We start from the raw sequence: 24,629 nt of genomic DNA, 5'->3' as shown, positions 1-24,629 counted from the left end.
GGCCTGCCTCTGTCTCTGCCTCTTGAGCAGGATTAGAACCTTTCTTAACTCCCTGTGGTCAGAGAGCGCATTCCTGATCTATGGGAGTCAGACCTAGTCAAGCATCTGCTGCAGCTCTCTGAGCCTTCCCTCCACACTGCTGCTATCGGATATTCTACACCCTTGGGGTTCCACCAGTCACTGAAAGAAATGTCATAGTCTCCATCTGTAGTGTGGGGTTTGTCCACATTCTAGTCTGTTTCATGTCTCTAGTAGCTCATTTTACTAAGTACGAGACACTGTCATTTCTTTTCTTTTCTTTGAGGCTGGTCTCGAAGTTGCTTACGTGTTGTGAATGACCTTTGAGCCCCTGAGCCCTGCCTTCACTTTCTAAGTTGGCAGTTAGTCACTGTTTGCTGAAGGCAGCTGCATCGTACAGGAGCCCGGCCACAGGAATGGTGTGCATGTTACTTGCATCCCGTCCTTCGCCCTTCTCTCTCAGCCATGTTTTTATAAACTATCTCTCTAGTAGACAACACAATGACATTCAAGAGGGAACCATCCTTTCCTTCCACCACGTGGGGCCCAGGGAATGAACTCAGGTTACCAGGCTTGGTAGCAAACTTTACCCATTGAACCACCCCACCAGCCCAGTTGGATCATTTTTATGTAGTCGGGCAGTCTCTCTCTTTTAACCAGAGAATATATTCCATGCACACTTAATACAATGCAAGGGGCACCATCCCAAGGGTTAGGACCCCAGCTCAGCACCAGTAGTCACCCGTGTCTGTTTCCTACGGGTAGATATAATGGGACCAGTTGTCCCACTCTCTCCTGCCATCACAACCTGCCCCACTAGAATGAACCAGACCCTCAAACTGTGGGCCAAAATAAACCCCTCCTTAAGTTGTCTGTGGCACAGAATTTGTCACAGCAAGAAACATAACTAACACAAACACTAAGCTCTACCCCAGCCCCTCTCTGGCTTTTTCTCAACTGAATTGTCCTGGCTGGCTCTCAACACAACCGTTGAGCTTATGATCCTCACTTCTAGAGTGCTGGAATTACCAGCATGCACCATTGTGCCTGGTAGGGTTTTTTTTCTTCTTCTTTTTCTTTTTTTCTAAGACAGGGTTTCTCTGTGTAGCCCTGGCTGGCCAGGAACTGACTTTGTAGACCAGGCTGGCCTCAAACTCACAAAGATCTGCCTGCCTCTGCTTCCTGAGTGCTGTGATTAAAGGCATACACCACCACTGCCTGGCCTGGTAGGTCATCCTGTAAGAGTTTTGTTTTGTAGCCGTTCACATGGAGATGTCAGCGATGCACAGTTGGCTACGCCCCTGTCCTGCCCTTCCCTGAACACTGTCAAACCCTGCAGAGCCATAGCAGGTACACTTCTCCTTAGCCTCAAGGAAAGATCCAGAGCCAGAGAGACACGTTCTTCATCAGGATGAGTTCACCCCTCCCTTACTGGTTGTGCCCAAGACACAGAAAAAACCAAAGGCATCGAAGCGTACCTTTTCTTCGTCTCAATCCCTCACAAGGCTCCCTCACAAATGCGAAGCCATGTGCTCACTCCGGTCCATTGGGTACCAGAGAACAGCCCCACTGTGGTCTACTGTGTCTCCTCTTGGTACAAGTGACTACTCCCTAAGTCTCTGACTCTCTGTACCAGTTGGTTGCTCCATATGAGATCGTAGAAGCTAAAATCACCACAAATGAGTCCAATTTGGAACAACTTGATTGGTGCTTAGAATAAACAGAGAAATTAAAAGCCGTCTCCCATGTGTCCCAGCTATAGTTGGCCTGCCTGTCACCCCAGCACTTGGGTGATTAAGGCAGGAGCTGGAGGTTGAGGCCACCCTGGAGCCTTGTCACAAAAGTGAAAGTGTTCAACTTCCAGACGTCTCCAAGGCTGAGAAGATGTGGCTCGGTGTTGGAGCCCTTGTTCATCAGGAAGAGACAGACCCTGGTTCCATCCCAAGCACTGCAAAGAAAACGAACTTCCAGGCTCCAGACCTCCCTATCCGTTCACAGCAGCCAAATCGAGTGCCCAGCATTTGTTAACAAAAAGGGTTTATTATCACAAGTTGTAAACACCTGGTCATACACGGACTGGCATTAAATAACTTAGAATCGCCTTTTACAAAGACAGTTTGAATCCGTGCCCTTGACCGACATTGTCCTTCTGGACATAAGGAACACCCCTCAGGGAACACAGACTCTAGGGATGGGTGTGGCTCTGAGATCCTCTGCACTACATTCAAGGGAACCTGCAGGCAGTGGTGCAGACCAGTCAAGCCCTTACCCGCATCTTCACATGCATGGGCTACGTACCTCTGGACCCTGGCCTGACGTCAGAGACAGGCATAGACCATTGGTAACTTCTTTTTTGTCTTTTTTTTTTCCCCCGGAGCTAAGGACCGAACTCAGGGCCTTGCGCTTGCTAGGCAAGCGCTCTACCGCTGAGCTAAATCCCCAACCCCTCTGTAACTTCTTAGTGACTGCCTCTCCACTCTCCAGTGGTGGACATGGAGTCTTGAAAACCCAAGGCAGGGGATCCAGAGGGCTCCATGCAGAACATCTTCACAGAAGGATACACAGGAAATAGGCCATATCCTATGTCCAGCAGCCATTATGTAACCCACCTCACAGAACATTTCCAGGATGACATTGGATCAGTGTGGTAAACACATTCACAAACCTCGGTGCAGATAGCTATGTGTAGTTGAATAGAGAGGCGTTTACACATGCAGGAGACACACACTGCAGATAGGCTATGAGCCAATGAGACAGTCACGCATACATGTGCTTCTGAGGTGACTTTCTTGTCTGTAGTCGTTGGTCTTCATCAAAATTTTAATGCTAAGACAGAGCCACTCAGTTGCCCAATTTCTACACAGACAAGCCTGACCAGTATTGTCCCCTCCCTGGGGCAGGCCTTGGTTCCCTTCCTTGAAGGGGGAATCACCTGCCCAGTGCAGGCCAGTTCTTGGTGTTTACCTTCAAATACTCAGAAGCCTCTCTGGAATCAGGAAGTTTGTAGAAACCTGAAAGGCTCTGTGGCTGTGACATACTGGCCATCACATACCACTGAGCCCGAGTGTTTGCAGAGTAAACAGGAAGAGGGAAGGGAGAGAGGCCAGCCTTGAAGACCACAGGTCACATGCCAGGTTGGCAGCTGAGGTGCTGGCTCCCAGGTGTGGATTCTGGAAGTTTCTGGGTGACGTGAGGTAACTTTACAGTAGAGGCTGTCAGCAATACGATGGAGCTGCTCACCCAGGGAGGAAAGGGCCCCTGGAGCAGACAGGCCCCAACTGGCTAGCCACGGCCACAGTGGTGTGACAGGGGGGCGTCCCCTCACAGGACAACACCGGTTCAGTACGGAGCTTTCACTCAACTTTCCAGATGGCGATTTTCCCCTCCTCCCCGCCTGCTCCACTCAGTACATAGCGGTCCTCAGCGGAACACAGGGTCCTCACGGTGTCCGAGTGTGCCACCAGCTCCTTTTCCAACGTCACCTTCTCCACGTCCATCACGTAGATCTTCCCTCGGGTTTTTCCCTGAGACAGCCCCCTGCCGCCCACCCAGATCTGTGGGAAAGAAACAGACACTCCCTTGAAGCTCAGTGCACTGCGACAGATGCACCTCCCCAAACACATGTCCTTCCTGCTGGTTAAGCGGCTGGGCCACCAGGACAGCCTAGGACAGACCTTCAGGTCTGAGAGCCCTCGGGACAATGTGGCCACAGCTCATGCTGTGTCCTGGACTTGAGATGGGCTGAGGGCAACTTGAGCTGTAATTGTGAGAGGGCGGTACGGGAGCCTGAGTGGCGTGCATGTGTTAGCCTCACAGCAAGTCCACACAGCAGAACAGCAGACTCCAGCCCGGCTTCCACACAATAGGGCCACACCTTGCCACATGTTGGGCAGGGCTGGGACCTGTCACATCTGTCTTTTTTTTTTTTTTTCATTACGATTTACCCTTTGGGCATAGACTGTCTACCTTTGGCCTGCTCCACCGCTGCATTTTACACAGAAGGGGACCCAGGATAGACCACACTCATGGTCTTATTGGGATGAGTGTTCTCTCTTGGAACTGCTAAGCCCTGCAGGAGGTGGGGCTCTGTGGGAGGTTTGAGGTCAGTAAAGGAGCTCTAGAGGGGACTAGGGGAACAATAGGCCTTCAGTCCCTCCTGCTCTTTGCTTGGCCAGGTAAGACCCACAGGCACCGCCCACATCACGCCTCACCCCAAGCCCAGAACTGTGGGGCCGGGTGCAGCATGGCCTTGGCAGGGACAGAATGACATGCTTCCTGCCCTTGGGACAAGGCCAGCAGGTGTGGGCCTCCATGAGTGTTGATGGCTGCTGTGGGCATAAGGCTTGTTTTATAATAATGTACGTATTTTCATGTCCTCCTCACATGGCCTCCCTAAGGCTGGAGGGATGGCTCAGTGGTTAAGAGCATTGGCTGCTCTTCCAGAGGTCCTGAGTTCAATTCCCAGCAACCACATGGAGGCTCACAGCCATTTGTAATGGGATCTGATGCCCTCTTCTGGTGTCTGAAGACAGTGACAGTGTACTTACATACATAAAATAAATAAATCTTAAAAAAAATTACTTAAAAAATGACCTTCCTATTATCATTAATGAGTCCATCATAATCAGAGATAGCATGAGTCTGATGTCTCAGCAGAATGGCAAATGCTGGGACCTTCAGGACAGACCTTAAGGCTGTGGAAAAGAACTCTTAAAACATGAGTTCAAAAATATATAATTTTCCAACTATGGAAAAATACAAGGATGAAATATGAATTGTATAAGGGGCTTCTAAAAAGGAACAGAGGCAGCTACACTGTGAGCCAACTCGTCAGAAAGATATTAAGAAAGGAGAGCGATTTAGGGAGTGGTCATCGAAGGAGGTCCCACCCAGCTAAGTTTTTTTGTTTACACTTACAAAGGCAGACAGATTCTAGAGTTCAGGGTCACCCTGTTAGGCCCAGAGGTGGTAGAAATGGAAATTTCAGGACAGGTCCCACTCAGCTATCAGCTGTCTTAACAGAGGCAGGCAGATCTCTGAATTCTTTTGCAACCTTAAAAGAAAATGTGTGCGTGCTGCCTCCCAAGAATGAAGGGGCTGGGGTCTAAGGATGCTGACTCATGGGATAATCAAATGGGAATTTGGGTTGAATGACTTGACTGATATGTAAATAAAAGACTGGGCTATGATCTGCAAGGGGTGAGCTATCCAGAGAATTTTTAGAATAGCAAGAGTGAACTGCTTGGAGAGCGGTCTCCAGCAGAAACTAGAAAGCGATCTGACAGATCTCCAGAAAGGGCAGACCAGAGAAAGAGCTGGTGGGAAAGCTGTCTGGGGCAGAACATAGGTCATCATCATCTCGGACCCAGGATTTGACTCTGAGTTGTTTGTCTTCGCCGCTCCCAGACACCCTTTTCTCCTAGAAACCCTCTCCTTGGCACTGTGGGCATGCTGGCCATAGACTATAGAAACCTCCCTTCTCAAGCTCTTGGCTGCAGTGGTAGAAGGCTGAAGTTATCAGCTGTCCTCAGTTAAGGCTTGGCCCTCTGAGTCAGTGACAGAGTAGGCTGGGACTCCAGGACTTGGGGATGATGGTGTGACTGTATTGTGTAAGCGGGAACAATGTGAACTGGGCCGACCATTGTGTCAAGTATTGTCTCCCAGGCGGCCACCCTTTCAGAATGCAGGACTATTTGGAAAGAGTCCTGGGTGGGATGTGGACAGCTGCAGTGGCCTGGGCCCTTAGGAAACACAGAGAGGTGCCACATGAGGACTGGCAAGTGGGAGAGGCACATCCGTGAGCCAAGACGGTGAAGCATGGCCTTGTCAGGCACCAAAAGCTGTGTGGAAGGCAGGTCTCCACTGAGGAGCAGCTAGCCTGCCCACACCTGGAATTGGCGCTGACTGGGCCTCCAGCTGAGGGGAAGCGAGGCTGTCCTTCACCAGACGGAGCACTATGAAGTCTGAGGCACATGACAACCTGTGTCACAGCCACCTTCATAGTCCACTCATTCCCACCAAGGAGGGAAGGAAGCTCGGGAGAAGAGGCAGAGCCACATAGACAAGGCCAGGGGAACCTGAGGGGATGCTGGTGGCTAGACACTTTCACCTCACCTGCCTCTTCACTCGGATCATGCAGGTGACCTCCGTGCAGTCTTGCAAGTGGGTCTTCTGAGGAGGCTGGCCCAGGTCTTTTAGGCTCCAGATATACAGCTCACTGACCCCGGTACAGGCCACCCACAGCTGCTGCTCCTGGGATAGAAATCACCGTGGGACAATGGCACTGCGGCCAAGACAGCCCAGGGCTGGACTTGCGCACACAGGCCTGGAGTACCTCAGGCAGAAGCTGGATGGCCAGGAAGGAAGCAGACGGCTCCTCAGAGGGCTGGATCCTCAGCTCTTGACGAACAAAGCCCTGCAGCGTCACCACCAAGATGCTGCGGGCTGTACCTGTGGGAGGAAGAACCAAGAGAAGGCATGGGAGGGTGTGCTCAAGTCAGGAGGAAGGAAGAGGAAAATCAGGCAGAGTCGGGGCTGCAGGGGCACTGGCACCTAGGACCCGTGTTAAAGGCAGGTACTGCCTTGTCCAGCTGGGTCCCTCTTCCAATGATGGCTGTGAAGCCTGTCTCAGTCCCCACGAGATGTTCTCCTGCCACATGATGGAGATCTGGGGCCCATGCCCAATATTCTTCTAGTATAGCAAGGAAGGGTGAGCAGGCAAGCAGGACTCACCAGGATGATACACATCCTGGCAAAATAAGTTTTCTTCATTTCTCTGAAGAGTGCTTGGTGATGTGAGGCCACGCAGTGCCGCCCTTAAGAGCGCCCATGCTAAAGAGAAGCAGAACGGAAGCTGGAGAGAGAGCAGAGAAGATAGAGCTGGACTAAAATACTCAGCAAGGGCAGCCACAGGCAGGTAAGAGAGCAGGCCCACAGTCTGGGCGCGCGTGGGAGGCTGGCAAAACTGAGTCCATCAGCTCTCCTCAGGCGAGGCCTGGTCTCTCTGAGTCAGTGAAGAATGGGGACAGTAGAGGCAGGAAGGTCCCAAGTTCGAGAAGCGCCCATCGCTACCTAGCAAATTCAAGGCCAGAGTGGTCAACACAGGACCCTGGAAAAACAGGGAGAGACAGAGCAAGGAAGCACATGCAGAAACGGCATCCTTAGGTCTAAGCACGTTGCCGACAGAATTCAAGAGGTCTCCTATTTGCTTCAGAGTGGCCTCACAGTACAGGCAACTCCTATGCCCCAGGATGTTCTGAAACGTGCTGGAACAGGAGCCAACAGCCTGGAGCCTGCCCGTCCTATCACCCCCTAGCAAACTGACTCAGCTTGAGACACTGGGGTCCTAGGGATGGGCTTGGACTGATACAAGTCACAGTAGGTAGCTGGGCCAGGCTTGCCTTCAGAGGCGGGTGTGGCCCACTCAGAAGAGGTTGCAGGGAACAAGACAGGGTCGCTGGGCCAGGCTCACCCAAAGAGCAGGGTGCCAAAAAGGAGTTGGGGACTGGCAGACAAGTAGTGAATGGCAACCATCTATTCACCAGCCTGTCAAGGGATGGAGAGGGGCGAGCCAAGCTACTGGGGCAGCACGGTTGCCAGGAGAGGAGGAATCAAAGCTGGAAACATGTACAGTGAAGGGAAAGAGGCTCGACCAGAGCAGCATCAGGGCTCCATGCTCACTGGCCAGCGACCTGGAAACTTACAACAAAACACGCGGTCATTGTGCAGGCTGATGGACATGAGGTCGCCGTGTTGCAGCTGGAACCGGCTGATCACTCGGAGCGTGCTAACATTCCACGCCAAGACTGTCCCATCCAGACTGCAGGAGTAGACTGCACTGAAGGATCAAACACACGCGCATGCATTTAACAGGCCATGTGACACCTTGCAGCTAACCTTGGGGGCAACAAAGCCACTATTCACAGTAGGGATGGTGATAAATATGACACACCAGGGACAGATCAGGGTCTTAGGTGCCCCTCTCTAGCCCCTGTGGGATCCATGGGGTGTCACGGAGCCCCCATGCCACCATTCACTGCACCAAATCTTGAGCAGGGCCATCCAGCTCAGAGGAGCCAGGGAGGGCCTGCTCACCAGCACCCTGCGCTGGGCATCCACAGTGGCCAGTTGAGGTGGGCAGTGGCTAGTACTATTGGTGACCCCTGTACCTTTCCCAACTCCTGTCATTCTCAGGTAAGCTTGAAATGTCCCACTGGACCTGAGCCTGGGAGAACAGAAGCACCTGAGGCACTATATTAGGGAACAGGGATGGGGTGGTCTGAAGTAACATAGGCAGACGCTGCCAGAACTGAGGCTGCCCCACACAGCTACGAGACCCTGCCTCACTTGCAGGCCTTCCCTGGGGACTACTGACCAAGCTGCTGGGCATGTAAAATAGCTCACTTAGATGTTGGCACTCAAGTAAAGACAGTGACACAAGCTGGTGTCATGGGTTTCGTTGTGTCCCTGAGAGATGATACAGTGGATGCCTTGTACTCAGCGCTCTCGGCCTGACTTAGAAACAGACGTAGCCAAGCTGACAAACCACCATTATAGTAGGCACTGGCTCATTAGCACTGGTCCCCTTACAAACGGGCAGCTTGAACCCAGAGATGGCCACACCCTGTGAGAGGGTTTGGTAACAAAAAGTTGGAATAATGTATCTATGAGCCAGGAGGCACCAAGGCAACCATCATATCTGGGGAGGTCAGAGAGAGCCTCCTACAACATCAAGAAGGAGCCCAGCCCAGCCCAGTGATCTTTGTCTAAGCCACTGTGGTTTTCCATCAAAGTGGCACTGGGAGACCAATACTCAAGGGAGGCTGTCCATCAGGATATACATGGACAAGCCAGCCGGGAAGCAGGTGGCCTTGGGGTGGGTGACCTCCCTGGCTTTCCCAAACCTGCCTTTGATGCTGGCTCCACTGGAGCATGGGCAGAGGAGGGAAGCCTCAGCCAGGGGGCCATACCCCAGATCCCCTCTGTCCTGGGCAGCATCCCGTACCCTCACCCTGCACCCGCACCCTGCTCAGAATAATCTGAGATTTTCACGGGTCAAACCTCTCCTAGGACAGCTTGGCCATGGAATTAGGGGGTTACAGAGGCAGGGACACATGAGTGAAATGGGGTTCACATGTGACAGGGTGACCCTCCATTGGTGCCAGCATCCAGAGCTGCCTGCCTTGAATGCCTTTGGCAGGAAGGGTGGACCCCCCCCCCCCGAAGCAAGCTGGATGGGTTTGAGAATGAAGACAACAGGATGCCAGTCCCACCCCAGGATGACACTAGCTTCAGATCCAGCAGGGGGAGGTGCCCCCATCAGCCTGCAGACACTTGGCCTTTTGGCGAACCTTGGGGTCTTAGGGGAGGTACGTCCCACAATGGCATTTTAGAGAGAGTCAACATCAAGAACTGAGTGTTCTTTCATACAAAGCCAGATTTCTGATGTCTGGAAAGATGAGAAATCCAACCACAACTAGTGCTTCCTGGAGGGCGCGCCCTCTCCAGTTTGCCAAAAGTGTTGGCTGCCATGAGTAATCTTGGCCGTGAGGCAGAGAGCCAAAACCACCTTGCCATCTCGAGAGGCTCCTTCCTCTTGACCCACAAGCAGAACCGGACCACGTGCCGTCTACCCACTCTTCCGCACACTGGCCAGGGCTGGGACCCCTTACCACCCACACCCCTGGGAGCCAAGCTCTTCCCTTTCCTTACTCCATAGGCCTCGGTACCTGGGCTTCTTCCCACTGGGCACGGCCAAGCCAGTGACCGCAGAACGGTGATCCGTGAGCTGTTTGTTGCAGGACATGCTGTGGACGTTGATGATGTAGATGACGGAGTCCTCGGAGCCTACCCACACCTGGCTGTGCTCTGCCATCACCATACAGTTCTAGAGGGAGCCAAGACGGAAGACGGATGTACAAACCAGGTTCACCATCTGCACACTTAACCACCAGCCCCAAATCAGCGAATATGAGCGCCGAGCCTCCAGGGCCTGACGAGTCAGAGCTTTGTTTAAGTCAAGCACGGAGAGCATCGATTTGGGGGTAAAGACAAGTTTAGCAGGTGGCTGGATCTGCAGTAATGAAGATGGGTTGTAGGGACAGCCGCTGCAGACAGCGCATTCTTAGGGCCTCCGGCTTCTTAAAGTCACCCAGGGATGCGAGGCGACAGGCTGTCTGTCGCCTCACTTTGAGGTGCTGCACTCACCACTTTAGAGGAACCCACTTTGAAGCAGTGCTGGTGAATGGTCCAAGAGGAAGCATCAAACACAACCACTTTGCCTTCATTCAGGGCGCACCACAGCTTGGGGTGTGCGTCTTCAACTTTCTCTGCAGGATCGAGGCGCCCTGAAGGGGAAAGCAGCCCCAAAGCTTTTCAGTGATTGTCAGACCAACAGTGGGGGAAGGGACCGCCTCCTGCCTTCCAGATAAGCACAGAACACCAGTGCAAGGAGTGTGTGTGTGTGGTGTGTGTGTGTGTGTGTGTGTGTGTGTGTGTGTGCACTTTTGCACCAGGGCCCACAGGGAAGCAGGAAGTATGACGAGGACTGGTGAACACTGGGCGTGAGAGGGAGACTCAGCTGGAGAAACCAAGTCCCCATGCGCCCACCGATTTCCACACCATCTTGTTTCAGGTTCTCACCAACACTTAAAGGGGTTGGGAGCAACTTATTTACTGAGGGTTTTTGAGATGAGGTCTCAGTGTAGCTCATACTAACTGGAACTTGTGATAATCCTCCTGCCTCAGCCTCCTGAATCCTGTGATTATACGTATGCACCATCACATCCAACTTGGTGTAAGTTTTTTAAAAGTTCGAGCACCCTAAGGGACATTTCTCTTTGTTTATTGAGATAAGGTCTTGATATTTTTTTCCCAGGCTGGTGTCTTGTCTCAACTTCTTGTGCACCTAGGACTATTGGCCAATGTCATCGTGTCCAGCTTGACTCTAGCTTTGAGTGTGACATTGCCCTAACTCATCATGAGGCTGGGAGTGTCAGCACTGGGGTGTCCTCCTACATGGAGTATATGTCTCAGGCAGTTATGCGCCAATGACTGGGTAGGAGTCCCTCGTGATGACAATGTCATCATCCCATGATCACACATGCCAGCACAGTCCCTGAGCTCCACTCTTCTGACTGTAATTTCTTGAAACCATTATTATTATTATCATTATTATTATTATTATTATTATTATTATTATTATTATTATTATTTACATCTACGTGTGTGTATGTGTGTGCGTACACATAGTGAAAGCTAGATGACAATTTGGGGGAATCAGTTTTCTCTTTCCAGGATATGGGTTCAAATTCAGGTTGTCAGGGTTGGTGGCAAGCAAGCAGATACCCTTACCCACTGAGCCACCTCACCAGCCCAGAAACTGTCAGTGTAGTTAAAACCACAGAGTCCTTCAGTAGTTAGAAACTCGGGGTTGGCCTGGTCATGCCCGTGTTGTTGGATGTGCTGGTCTGGGAGTCACTCGCTCTCCTTACTTGTAAGCACCTTTCTAATCTAGACCAGTCCACTTGGAACTGGTATGGGGACTGACTGAAGTGAGCAGGGTCCCAGCTTCCCATATGGAGATAGGCTATCCCTCTGCCCTATGGTTATACAACATCTGCTAACAGCAGTCTCCTCATCCAAAGACAAGAGCTGACACGTAACATCTGAAATGTCACCTACTGCAGAGAGCAGGGAATGAGTGAGTATTCTGGGTCTCCACCAAAGTTATTCCCCAAGTATAAGGTACCACACAGACAAGAGGCTAGAGTGGCCGTGAGAGCTTTGCCCTTGTGGGTCTGGATCCAGTCCTATAGACAGAAAGCACTCTCACTGTTTCTAGCATTGGGCTTCCCTCTCACTGCTGCCAGACTGACCTCCAACCCAAGTCTATACGTTCATCACAACCAACATACCTGGAGTATACAGCAAGACTTCAATGGCTTGGGGAGCGGTCTCTCCAGCTGAAGGGTTAATCTTGTGTTTTAGGGTCTCCGAGGTTGTTTTGGGGACTGCCATGGGCACTGAAACACAGGCACATGAGTTAGCTTACCAGTCTGCAGGACAGCAGTGGCATCCAACCCAGGAAGCTCTCCTTAGGAGTTTACTGTAAAACCATTTGTGGCCTGAAGAGGGCGCTCTCAGAAAACGTTGTTATGGAGGTAGCCTGAGGTGCCCCTTAGCCTCATCCCTAATGGGGAGCAGGGGCAAGAAGGCAACAGCTACCTATGTTTTCTGGTTGAGCAGTGAATGCACCATTGTGTGTATGTTACATTTTCTTTTATTATTCTTTTAGCGTTTTGTGTGTGGTGCACACACCATAGGACGTATGTGGAAATCAGAGAACCACTGGTAGAAGTCAGTTCTCCCCTTCAGCCGTGTGGATCTCGGGGACTGAGCTCAGGTCATCAGGCTTGGCAGCAAGTGCCTTTACCTAGAGAGCCATCTTGCTAGCCTGAGGTCACGTTTTCTTTACCTGTTCATCTGTGAGTGGACACTTAGTCTAGTTACATGACTAAGACACCCACCACACTTGCACCTCTTTCTGCACAATCCAACCTGTCTCCAGACAGTGCTAAAACTGCCTTCCCTGGAGGTTTCTGGGACCACCTGCCAGGTTGAGCGGCCTTCCTACTAACCCCAAGGTACTTCCTCCAGGCCCCATGTTAGCCTCCTGTCCCCATGGGTCACCTGCACTGCAGTGGAGGCTATGCCTTAGGGACTCACTGGTGGCCTTTCATTAAGCTTCCCGTCTGATGTGACTGCTATTATCCTAATTTTTTAAAAGAAACAACCGTTCTGTCCCTTGCTTGTAGAAGAGCATGCAACCTGCCGGTCACTAGGCTTCCTGCTTGGGTCCTGGGTTCCGACAACACAGGAAGCAATGGCGGGACCCTCTGCCACTGCCTTTCCACCCGCTACCTCAGGTGACTGACTTGGGTCCTTTCATTTGTGTATTTACAGACCTTCTATCACAAGTGGACTCCGTGCTTCTGAACTAAGGTTGGGGTCTCAGGTCGTGAGTCTTCACTGTGTTAGGCCATGCACTAGAAGGTACTTCTGGACTTGCTTAACCAAGGTGCTTAACCAGCATGCTGTGACCTGAGCTCAGATGGCTCCTCCTGTGCCACAGGAACAAGGTGATGATGACAGAGTGTGTGCTGGCTGTTACTATGGCAACTCTGTCAACTGTTTACAGGGGAGCCAGGAAGCTGTTTCATGAACTGCTGGCAGTCATAAGGCATGCATTTAAAGTTATATAAACAGCTGGAGTGTAGTGTTTATTTGATTTTATTCCCATCTGAGGACAGGGGCCGTTCTGTTGAGACCCAAGACTGTCAGACAGAGCTCCTGGAGGGCTCAATGGGTCTCCAGGCAACACGGGATACCTGAGCCTCCTGGCTGCTGCCCCAGCTCAGAAGCAGGTTCTATGACCAAAAGGCATCAGGGCCACACAGTCAGTGACAGACATCACAAAGGGCAAGATGAAGCTAAGCCAGGGTATAATGTTCTAATTCTTGGACAGCTGTTTTTAAAGACTGACTGCACACCCAGGAGAGATGAAATGAACCTCCAGGCAGACACAATAGCCTTCATTAGACAGAAGGCAGATCCAGCTTAAATGTCCACCACAGAGGACGGGGTAGAGAAAATGTCATACTGCCAAACAACAAAAGAAGCGAAGGACCATCAACCCAGTTTGTAGTACCTACAAGATGCAGGGATGAAGTTGGAGCAGAGTCTGAGGGAAAGGCCAACCAATGGCTGCCCCAACCTGAGACCCATCCCATGGGACAGAGCCAACCCTTGACACTATTAATGACACTCTGCTACGCTTGCAGACAGGAGCCTAGCACAGCTGTCCCCTGAGAGCCTTCATCCAGCAGTGGATGGAGGCAGATGCAGAGCCTGGGCCACCAACCAGAGAGCACGTAGGAGCTGGACCTTGTAGCAAAGGTATCATGTGGTCCCCTAACAAGTGGAGTGGGGGTCTGCCTCGTCTCTGTTCCCTGCCATTGGATCCCCTTCCCCGCTACCTGGACTGCCTATTTGGGCCTCAGTGGGAGAGAATGTGCCTAGACCTGCTGGGACTAGATGTCCCAGGGTGGGGTGGTACCCAAGGAGACTCCCCTTCCCTGAGGAGAAGGGGAGGAGATAATGGGGGAGGGATTTATAAGGGTGGGACTTGGAAGAGAGGAAGGACTGAGATCGGGGCATGAAGTGAATTAAAAGTAAAATAAAAATAAAGACAGAGGGTTGGGGATTTAGCTCAGTGGTAGAGCGCTTGCCTAGCAAGCGCAAGGTCCTGGGTTTGGTCCCCAGTTCCGAAAAAAAAGAAAAGAAAAAAAAAATAAAGACAGAAATGGGTTATTTGCTTGCTGTACAAGAATGGGGACCACGGAAGGCCAGGAGCGGGAGTGTGTGCCTCTGCAATCCCTGTTCCTATGGCCAGACAGAGGGCAGAGACAGCAGATTCCCCAGAAGCTTGTGGGCCAGCTAGCCTGGTGTACACAGCAGTAAACAGCAAAAGAGAGATGGCCCCACCTGAAGCAAGGTGGGAGGTGAGGACCGACGCCTGCATGGACAGAGGCCATGACACGCGCACACCCACTCACAAGCAGAGCACCTCACTCGTCATACAAAATACATTTCCCTTAAGGGAAAGTGCCAGCACACGCCATCTCACGGAGGTGCTGAGGAACGACTGGGCTGAGTGAAAGGGAGACATCCAGGACAGATGAGATCATGGTGATGTGAACCAACCAATGGGCCACCGGCAGCCACGGAAGGAGATGCCGAGCAGTGCAGGGGGGATTCCTCCTGCAGAGCACGAGTGTGTCAGCCATCACAGGGATGGTGGCACCGCTCTTCAAATACCCTAAACTTAGGAAGTGACAGCTTAAAGGGGTCCAGCACAGGGGTGACATTTCAATATCCACAGGGCCTGGACAGCATGACAGACATCCCGTCTTCATCAACCTGTGCTCTGAAATGAATTTCGTACTGTTGTTTGACTTAGCCCTTTCTTTGTAGCCACCATAGGCTTGCTATTTCTAGTATGCAGGTCTCAAAGCAGCAGGCTGCAGGAGGACATTTAAAACGGAAACAGAGCAGGAGCCGAGAAGGCTCAAGACATCTTCTTAGCACACTGACCCTAGGCTTGAAACCCCGACCTCTGGACGCCCTCAGAAGGTGAGAGTCAAACGAAAACGACCAGGAAGGAGGCTGGAGATTTCTGCACCAGGAACTTAGCCTTTAAAGATAAAAAGATGCTGGCCACGGCCACTCATACCTGTGAAGACAGCATGTGGGAGGTGGAGGCAGAAGGATCAGGAATTTCAGGCCACCTTCAGTTACAGAGAGAGTTCAAGACCAGCCTGGGCTACCCAAGACTAGATCAAAGAAAGCAGAGGAAGGAAAAGAAAGAAAAAGATCTTGGCATTCAGGGCTACCCTCGTCTTCTGCGCTGCATTAACCCATCTGTCAACAAGCCAACCAGAGAGGTGTGGAGAGGCCGTGGCTATCCAGGAAGTGTGGTTCTGACCACATACATCCCCAGCGTTGACCAGAGAGGCTGTTAGTTACAGCCTTCCAGGCATTTCTAGTATGCTGAGCCCGACAGACTATGCCTCAGTTGAGGAGGATCAGGACCTGCAGTTTACAACGTAAAACGGGACGCCAGAAAGGAGGTGCCAGTGTGTTCTGAACAAAACAAGGAGCCACAGGTCCAAGGTTAAATGAAGAAAGGGAAGATGAAAGTCAATGTGTGATATTTTTAAAAAAGGAAAAATCTTAAAACTGCTTATAATCCTAACACTCACTGGACCAGGAGGATTGTGAGTTCAAGGCCAGCCAGGGCCATATGCTGAGTTCCAGGGTAGCCTATGCCAGAACAAGTCCATCTCAAACGGGCAATAAACAAAGCAAACAAACAAACAACAGTGCTATTCAAAACAAACCAGGGCTCTGAGATTGCTGGAGTGTTGAGGCCTCCAAACTTGATAATCTGAGTTCAACTCCAAGACCCCCCACACTGTGGAAGGAGATAATGGACTCCAGCACATTGTCCTCTGACCTCCATGACATGGTATGCGTGCCCACATGTCACACATACACACACACGCACACACACCAGTGATAAGAAAATTACAGCTGGGTGTGTAATCCCAGCATTCAGGGGACTAAGACATTGATACTATGAGTTCTATGAGTTTGCGTTCAGCTGGGCTACCCAGCAAGACCCGGCCCACTCCCCAAAGAGTAAAAGTAGAAAGCAAGAAAGCTTGCGTGGGTTCTAAGTGATAGGTGCCAACCAGAAGAAACGCTAGGGACAGCCTCTTGTGACAGACGCGCAGCCCAGCGACAGAACTTACGTTCATTCTTCATCTTGTCAAAGTAGGCCAGCTTGGAGGCAGCGTAAATGGCACCAGATGACTGCAGCGTGCCAACCACGGCATCCATAAGCAGAACGTTGGTCAGTGCTTGCTGGACGTACTGAGGGTCCTAGGAGAGATGCAGGCGTGTGTCAACGCAGTCCGGATCCTGAGGAAAACGGTACTTCTCACACTGTCTTTGTCAAGGCATCAGGAAGAGTCTGAGTGGATGAGGACTTCGGAGTTTGTGTCACGTAATCTTTCTCTCAGAGTTACAGTGAGTTCTCATGGTTGACTCCTAGAGCCAGCACGTTCTGTTTCCCAATGCTGGCAGGCAGGAACTCATGATTCTGCACCCCTGCCCCGACCACACTATGCTAGCCCGGGCATTTCATAAAGCAGCAGATGTGACTACACCCGGTGACAGGGGTGGGAATGGCCCACCATGGGCTTTCCCCACTGCAGAGCTAATCTGCATATCTCAGAGGCTGTGGAACTGACTGGCTAGGCCAGAGCTCACGAAATACAGAACCTCAGAGAGGACCAGATCCACTCCTGATCAGGACAGGCAATAACCCATCACATGTAGCCGTTTTCCTCTCCTGCCTGATCCTTCTAAGATGTGCCACAGGGAGGCACCACATGCCAGCCACATCCCTCTGGTGACTGGTGAGGCTACAAATCCTGGTCCATTTGCTTTGCTTGATTATCTGATTGTTTGAGACATGGTCTTGCTCTATGGTCCGAGCTAGCCTCAAACTCCAGACCCTGACAGCTTAGCCTCCTGAGTCCTGGGATGGCAGGTACATACCACCACACCTGGCTTGTTTGACACATGGTTTCCTCCCCATTTACACATATGAACACCTCTCCTGACCCTACCCCCATTCACTGGGAAGACACCAGAACTGAGTGTACACAGAGGGAAACTGAGTAAAGCCTGCATGTCCTCCTCATACCCCAGAGGCCACATGGTCCCAGGTGGGGTCACGGAGCCACAATGGCCTCTGCAGTCCTTGCAGATAGCATAGTTCTCCTTTCCGAGGTGCTGCAAGCTCTGGATGCTCCCTTTAGGACCTGGTGCCACCCATTCCCCCACAGGACCTCCCCCACCTCAGACCTTGTGGTCGTCTGCCAGCTTCTTTCCAGCCCACATCTCCTTCACCATGAGGTGCCAGAGGTCACATTCAGACTTGAGGTTTGCCTCGAAGACTTCCTTCTTGGCCACCGTCTTGATCTTTAAGGTAGGTATCTTCAGGAGGAGAAATGCCACCGTGGTGCTTTTGACTTCCTGCAGGACAAGGACAGCATGAGACCTCAGGGAGGACCCAAGCAGTGATAGCAGATGGAACAAGTGCCCTGAAGCCACCACATGGGGCAAGTCTGGCCACAATATCAGGCATGTGTGTCTGTTACAACCTTTCACTTTTCCCTGAGGACTTATAGAGCCAGCTGGCAAGTCAGGTAGGAACTACAGCTGTAGGCCTTGTATGGCAATCCAGTGGCCAATGGTCTTGGTCCATCTTTCTGCTGTGACCACTCAGTAATTGGGAACACTTGACAGCCCCAACTCTCCTCCCTAAGGCCTCAAGTTTGGGACAGTAACTGTCACTGTAAGGCACAAAATAAGATCATCAGTGTCAGGGTTGGGGATTTAGCTCAGTGGTAGAGCGCTTGCAATGGGTTCGGTCCTCAGCTCCAGAAAGAAAAAAAAAGATCATCAGGGTCCCAATTCAGACCAGCCTTTTTTTCCACGTTACCCACACTGGCCTCAGATTTGCAACAGTTCCTGCCTCTGACTCTGAGTGCCAGGATCACACACACACACACACACACACACACACACACACACACACACACACATCATTACATCTGACTCAGACCCTCTCCTCTGGAGAAATGTAATGTGACTGGCCATGATGGCCCATGCCTTTAATCCCAGCAATCCCAGCATTCTGAGGCAGAAGCAGATAGATCTCCCATGAGCTCTACATAGCTCCGGGACAGTCAAGATTACATAGAGAGATAAAAGTGTGGTAGCACATGCCTTTTACCCCAATATTCAGGAGGCTGAGGCAGAAAGATTGCAAGTTCAAAGCAAGGCTGGGCTACATATTAAGATCATGCCTCAAAAAATATATGTATAATATATATATGTATATATATATATATACACACACACACATACATATAAAACTGGTAATATGTGCAAGAAACACAAGTAGACCCTGGGACCCAGTGGCTCAGTGGTTAGCATGTAGCTATCTCTGAGATGAATTCATTCCTAGCCACCCACCTCTGGTGAGAAAGTCACAGCCACAGTCAGCCTTACCTTGTACCTCCAAACATGGTCACTCCAGTGGGACCAAGTGAAGAATACTGCCCTCCTGCCCCCCATTATCCTGCCCCAGGGTGTCAATCACCTGTTGAGAGCCGAGCAAGCCGTGGCACAAAAAGGCACCTAGTGCTGAAGGTGCCAGGGGACAAACAGCAGTTTGGGGGACGCCTGCATCTGGCACCATGACGGTCTCACCTCTATGTTCCTGAAGGTGGCGATCTCCACGTAGCTGGGCCGCCCCTCAGGGAGCAGGAACAGGCGTTTCTGGGTCATGGCAATCTTGCCGACTCCACGATTGGTCTTCACGGAGCTTGACAGCTTGTAGACACACTCGTTCCTATCCAGATGGTCCACAAGCAGTGCGGGCAGGCTGACCTCTTGTGCCTCTGCTTCCGTCTCCTTCCAGCAAGTGTAAAAATCTCTGAACGTCTCAGGGTCAATCTGTTTCTCGTGTCCTGAGTTTAACAAGGAAAATTTCATCAGCACAAGAGATTCTAAGCATGCACTACCCAAGCCAGCCAGCAGGTGGCACCACGTGCCCAGGACTCTGGATGGATGGAGGTGGTGTATGGAGGGCCTTTGGCTACCCCGGCTTGTGGGGCTGAAGATTTAGGCAGAGGCCATCTGTCCCTTTTAGCCCACAGAGGGATGGCAATCTGACCTACTACAGGTAGTCACAGTAACAGCACCAAGGATATTTTTTTGAGATAAAGTTGTACGGTTTCTGAGGCTGGCCTGACACTGTGCACCAACTCTCTGCTCCTGCTGTCTCGAGCTGCTGTATGTGGGGATCATACGGGGATCATAGACATGTTCCACTATGCCTGACTTAGAACCTCCCTCTGTTGAGCTGCTTTCTTCTGGGCTAGAGCCCTCTGCACTCAGCCTCTGAGACAAGCCACCTGCTCACTTTACACACCCACCCCAGCCTGGTCCAGCCTGGCTTCTGTGTCCGGAGCCTGCCTGTTGCTCTGTCCTGTGGTGTGTCTCAAGCCCTCCATCCTGCACAGGCTGCTGCCGTCCCTGCCTCTGGGATTCCTGCAGCCCCCACAATTGCTTCTGTAAAGCACAAGTTTACCTTCCTGCTCCTCATTCAAACCTTTCCGGACTGTTCCGCCACACAAGACCTCACGTTCCCCCAGACTGTCCCCTCTTTCCTTTCACACCCTACCCCAGCCATACCAAGCACTGCTCCAAACAGGCCATGTTGCTGTGTTCCCCACCCTAACCATCATACCAGAAAAGCTCTCCTCTTGCCCTCAATAACCAGGCGAACAGCACTGTACGCGGCCTTCCCTGACAGTGCAGGCCATTCTGGCTGCACTACAACCTCCCTCAGGACACCAGTGAATTCAGCTACCAGCACACACCAATGCCCACCCTGCATGGTGCATAGAGAACGCCGGCTCATCCTGTGAGCCCCCATCTGGGGCAGCCACATGCATCAGGCTTGTGTACAAGCTAGGAAAACGGAAATAGGAAGAACAGAACCTGCCCATGGCAGCTGATCCCTGCTTACACAGAACCTGTGTCTCCCTACGCCTAGCCTCCCTGTGCCCAGCCTTCAGAGGCCCAGGTCTGAGGTGGACAAAGTCCCACTGGGTTCACATCACCATTCCCACGTGGTAACAGTGTCATGGTGACAATCACCTGGTACATCTGTTTTGCTTCCACAGCGTGGTGGGTAAGCATACAGCTGTGTGCAGGCTGTGGAGGATGTGAAAGTTTCCAGAGGAAATTTCCAAATGACAAGGGCAGCTGGGGGCCACAGGAAGGCGGCCGAACAGCAAGATCAGTTATCAGTGGGTAACACCAGAATGTATGCATGGGAACATCCACTAGGTGGTGCCATTTTGAAATATTTTCCTTTATGTTGAATAATATGTATTTAATTTTTTTTCTCTTCTTTTGAGAAATTGGAGGTGAACCCAGGGCCTTGCCCATGCTAGACAAATATTCTCCCGCTGAGCTACACCCCAAGCCCCATGCAAGTTTTGAAGTCATTGGATCCATCCAATGAGGAAATAAATCTCACCTGGGACAGGGATACAACACTCATCTGTATAATGTTTAACGCAGGTGACTAAGGAAGGCAAATAACAGGGAATGGGGTGATCCCATGCATGGGACAAGCCTCTGCTCCTCCTGCACTGAACAAGGAGTTCACTGAGGTGACTGACCATAGTCATCCCCTGCTGGAGTTCTCCTCTGCCACCTTACAAACTGATTTCTGCAGCCTACTGCGGCCCCAGGGTGCAGACTGACTGAGCTTGAATCACAAGCACATGTTACAGCCATCAGACATCACAGAGGAGGTCTTTCAGTTACGTGTGGTGGAGGAAGAGCCCGGCAAACAGAACAGGGAAGGCGGGACAAGGAGTGGCAGTTCATGCAAGTGCCTGAGAGAGTGAAAGTGTGAGGAATGCTTTGCACACGTCCTTCAGGACAGACCCTCTGAGCACCCACACCACAGCAGTCAACGGAGCTGCGCACAGTAAGGACTTTGCAGCTAGACCCAAAATGTCCTCTTTATAGACAAGTGGCCTGCCTGTCTTTGGAGGTGGGGGTCTCATGTGCTCTGGACGTGCACAGTGGGAACAGCAAGACTAGGGGCACCTCATTAGGTGCAAGGCCAGCCTTCTTCCACCTGCAGCCAGCACCCCAGCTAGCTATGGATACACAACATAGAGCCCAACTATATGTCACGGTGCTTCCCTACCACAGTGCACGTCCACAGCCAGTGTCTACGCACACGGTCACATACACACTCAGTGTCTCTCAGCGTACAAAAGTCTGCAGGTACATGATGGCCACACTCACAGACAGGATGCCTACTCCTGTGTCTCCAGCTTCTCACAAGTGAACCACTGTGGATCTCCACTTCGTCACCCACCCACCTCTACAGCGCAGCCCCAGCTCATCTCAGGATCATCCAGGCAGGCACAGCATCCCCATGAGAGCCAGCTATAGACACGCCACTCTGAAGAGCCACACTGAAGGTGGCACAGGGAGTCCCTGCAAGCTGCACTGCAGAATGTGTACTCTTGTCAGCACCGGCTTCACGTGAGCAAACGTGTATGAGCATTTTAAACACAATCTAAACTGTATTCTTTTGGGCGGGACCGGGGCACTGGATATTGAACCCAGGGTCTTGTGGCACAGCCATACCCATTAGAAATGGCAAAAGCCATGAAGCCAGCACAGCTGTTTGACACAGTCCCAGCAAAGCTGAGCGAATGTTGTACCGTTCTTCTTCAGTCTCTCAATTTTAGGTTTTGGTCTCTGCGTGTTGCATGCTTGGGCCCTTTCTGCATTATGATTCATTCTGTGTCTTTTTCTGAGAAAATTATGTCTGAGCCTTTTTAGGAAAGTCCTTCTGCTTTTAGGGAAGTAACTTCATCTGTCTCTCTTTGGACATCTTCCTTATGCCCTAGAGATCACAATGAACACTAAAGAAGGCCATTTCTCCCGTAATCGTCTTGGGGTATCTGCCCCTAAACATATTTAAACAGTGTAATTGGAGCAGAGTAAACTCAGAAACAGTTGACAAAGCAGCAGGAGAATCAGTTACAGATTCAAGGCCTCTTTTTACTCTATGCTTAGAGCTCCCTGAAAATGTAGTTTAAAGATAGGGGTTACACAGGGCACACCCCTGGAGGAACAGAACTCAGCAGATAGATTAACTTTTCCTACTTTATAGGATAGATGATGGAATGAGATAGTAAAAGGAATTAGGTATTAGTACTTGCTAGTCATAAAATGATTGCTTCAGATATTTTCTGTTTGCATGGAGTGCTTTAAAACTGCAAACACTGCCAGCCTAAAAGCAGACTGTCATATATAAATGTATTTGCTTTGTTGGAGACATTCCTTAGGTTCTTTGAAGTTATAGGTCTGATAATAAAAATGAAATCTGTTCTATTTGTACTTTTTAATTGTGACCAAACATGTAGCCCCAGACGTGTAATGAAAAATCAGAAGCACATGTCCAGAGACAAAATGATAAAATCTGTACTTCTTAGATAACCCTTAGTCTGTCTCTGTCCTGTGAAACTGGCTGGGGCTGGCCCTTAGCAGTCTTGAAGCTCTCTGCTGAGCTATGTCCCAGGCCTCACATGTTCACTTGTATCTCACAAGTTCATTCTAAGATGGTGGGGTGGCCCAGGGTGTGGCACTATTAGGATGTATGGCCTTGTTGGAGCAGGTGTGGCCTTTTTGGAGGAAATGTGTCACTGTGGGTGTGGGCTTTAAGACCTCATCCTAGGTTCCTGGAAGCCAGTATTCTGCTAGCAGCCTTCAGATGAAGATGTAGAACTCTCAGCTCCTCCTGCACCCTGCCTGCCTGGATGCTGCCATGTTCCCACCTTGATGATAATGGACTGAACCTCTGAACCCATAAGCCAGTCCCAATTAAATGCTGTCCTTATAAGAGTCGCCCTGGTCCTGGTGTCTCTCCACAGCAGTAAAATCCTAACTAAGACAGAGGGGAACACTCAGCTTTGCCAAATTTTTACTTTCAGCACGGCCACTCCACATAACTAAAACACACACTCTCTCGCAGCAGTGACAGTGGGGTCCTGCCCCACCTAAGGACCTCACCTAAGGAACCACATAATTGAAGACCACTGACAGCTCGTTGGTTAGGTCCACTGCTACAGAACAGGTGCCCAGCTGCAACTCACTTCCCAGGCCCTCAGGGGTGATGTCAAATGCCACCACATGCAGAGGAGGAAGAAAGGCACTAAGAGGCAGGCTCTCCTTCTAGACCAGGGTCACGAGCCGTTGAGTAATTAGGTGACCAGGCCATACCAGGGCTGTGGATAAGATAGAGGTGCCACCAGGCATGCTCAGCCTGGTGACAGAAGAGAATAATAACCTGATGGGTCTGAGTTTTAGGCCACTGCACACGGGACCCCTGAAGGACATGGGACCCTTAGGGTATTCACATCCTCATAAGGTCACACACCTTAGAAGGAAGAGGAAGTGTGCCCATAGGCCCCTCAGGGTCTTTCTGTGAATGCCTTGTCTCCCTTCACACACTAGCACACCCATAGCTGTCCACACCCCTTGACTCCCAAGCAGCCCAGGCTATCCCACAGAGGCCTGAGAAGTATGTGTTTTACCTGGCTAGTGACAGGTAGCCCATCATCTCTGTCTTCCCCCAAACAGTTATTCCTCCGGACATGCGGACATCAAGCCTCTTCTGTAAGTGACATGGAGTTAACAGGAAACCGCACAGCCCCTCCTGTGTGCTCTAAGCCCGTTCAGGGTTGGGTGCCCAACACCATGGAAGTTCAAGTTTACAGCTTGGGCAATGATGACAAGAGAGACATAGCACATGCTCAATAGAAAGCACATTCATTCTCCAGATATTTCTATCTGCAGTTGGTGAACTTGGCGGGCAGACTAACTGGACTTGAGTGACCAGCAGAGTCTGGTGAATGCAAAACTCAAGTGCCAGCATGGGATCAGATGGATGAGGCCACCAGCCGGACAGTGCTGGCTCACATAAGACAGACGGACCACTGGGACAGTGAGACACACAGCCAGGCAGTGGGCAGCATGGTCAGGGTGCTGACACTCAGCTCAGCCAAGCTCCTGGCCCTAAGCTGAGGAACCAGCCTACACGGACCCTAGGGAACAGATGTCAGGATCCACCATGTCAGTGTCTAGAAAGGCACTGTCACAGGACACCTCACAGTCACAAGATGATAGAGAGGCTGTGCTTCCTCCCCATGGCCGGAAGACAGAACAGATGCATGTGTCGGTGCAGGTAGCATGGTTCCGTGAGAAATAAATTAGGATCGCAAACTCGCACAGACAGCGGGACACGGTCCGTGAGTGCACAACATTGCTGCGTGCTGCTGGGAGACATCTTTTTTTTTTTTTTTTTTTTTGTT

The 24,629-nt window shown here is 51.2% G+C and overlaps 1 protein-coding gene across 5 annotated transcripts in view; it reads right to left on the bottom strand.

Moving 5' to 3' along the window:
- Positions 1–2,038: 2,038 nt before the first annotated feature.
- Positions 2,039–24,629, bottom strand: part of Dennd3 (DENN domain containing 3) — a 57,662-nt gene continuing 35,071 nt past the window's right edge. For all 5 annotated transcript variants that reach the window (XM_087557407.1, XM_087557404.1, NM_001427258.1 and 2 more), the window contains 10 exon segments: positions 18,925–19,184; positions 17,512–17,682; positions 16,392–16,521; positions 11,934–12,041; positions 10,225–10,364; positions 9,747–9,904; positions 7,722–7,855; positions 6,353–6,468; positions 6,133–6,270; positions 2,039–3,572 (listed from right to left, as the gene is read on the bottom strand). In XM_087557407.1, coding sequence (XP_087413533.1) covers positions 3,372–3,572; positions 6,133–6,270; positions 6,353–6,468; positions 7,722–7,855; positions 9,747–9,904; positions 10,225–10,364; positions 11,934–12,041; positions 16,392–16,521; positions 17,512–17,682; positions 18,925–19,184 — 1,556 coding nt within the window. In that variant the 3' untranslated portion in view covers positions 2,039–3,371.

This window comes from Rattus norvegicus, chromosome 7, assembly GCF_021556685.1.
Source record: "Rattus norvegicus strain SHRSP/BbbUtx chromosome 7, alternate assembly SHRSP_T2T, whole genome shotgun sequence".
Classification (NCBI taxonomy): Eukaryota; Metazoa; Chordata; class Mammalia; order Rodentia; family Muridae; genus Rattus; species Rattus norvegicus.
This window is presented reverse-complemented; position numbering and strand designations above follow the sequence as displayed.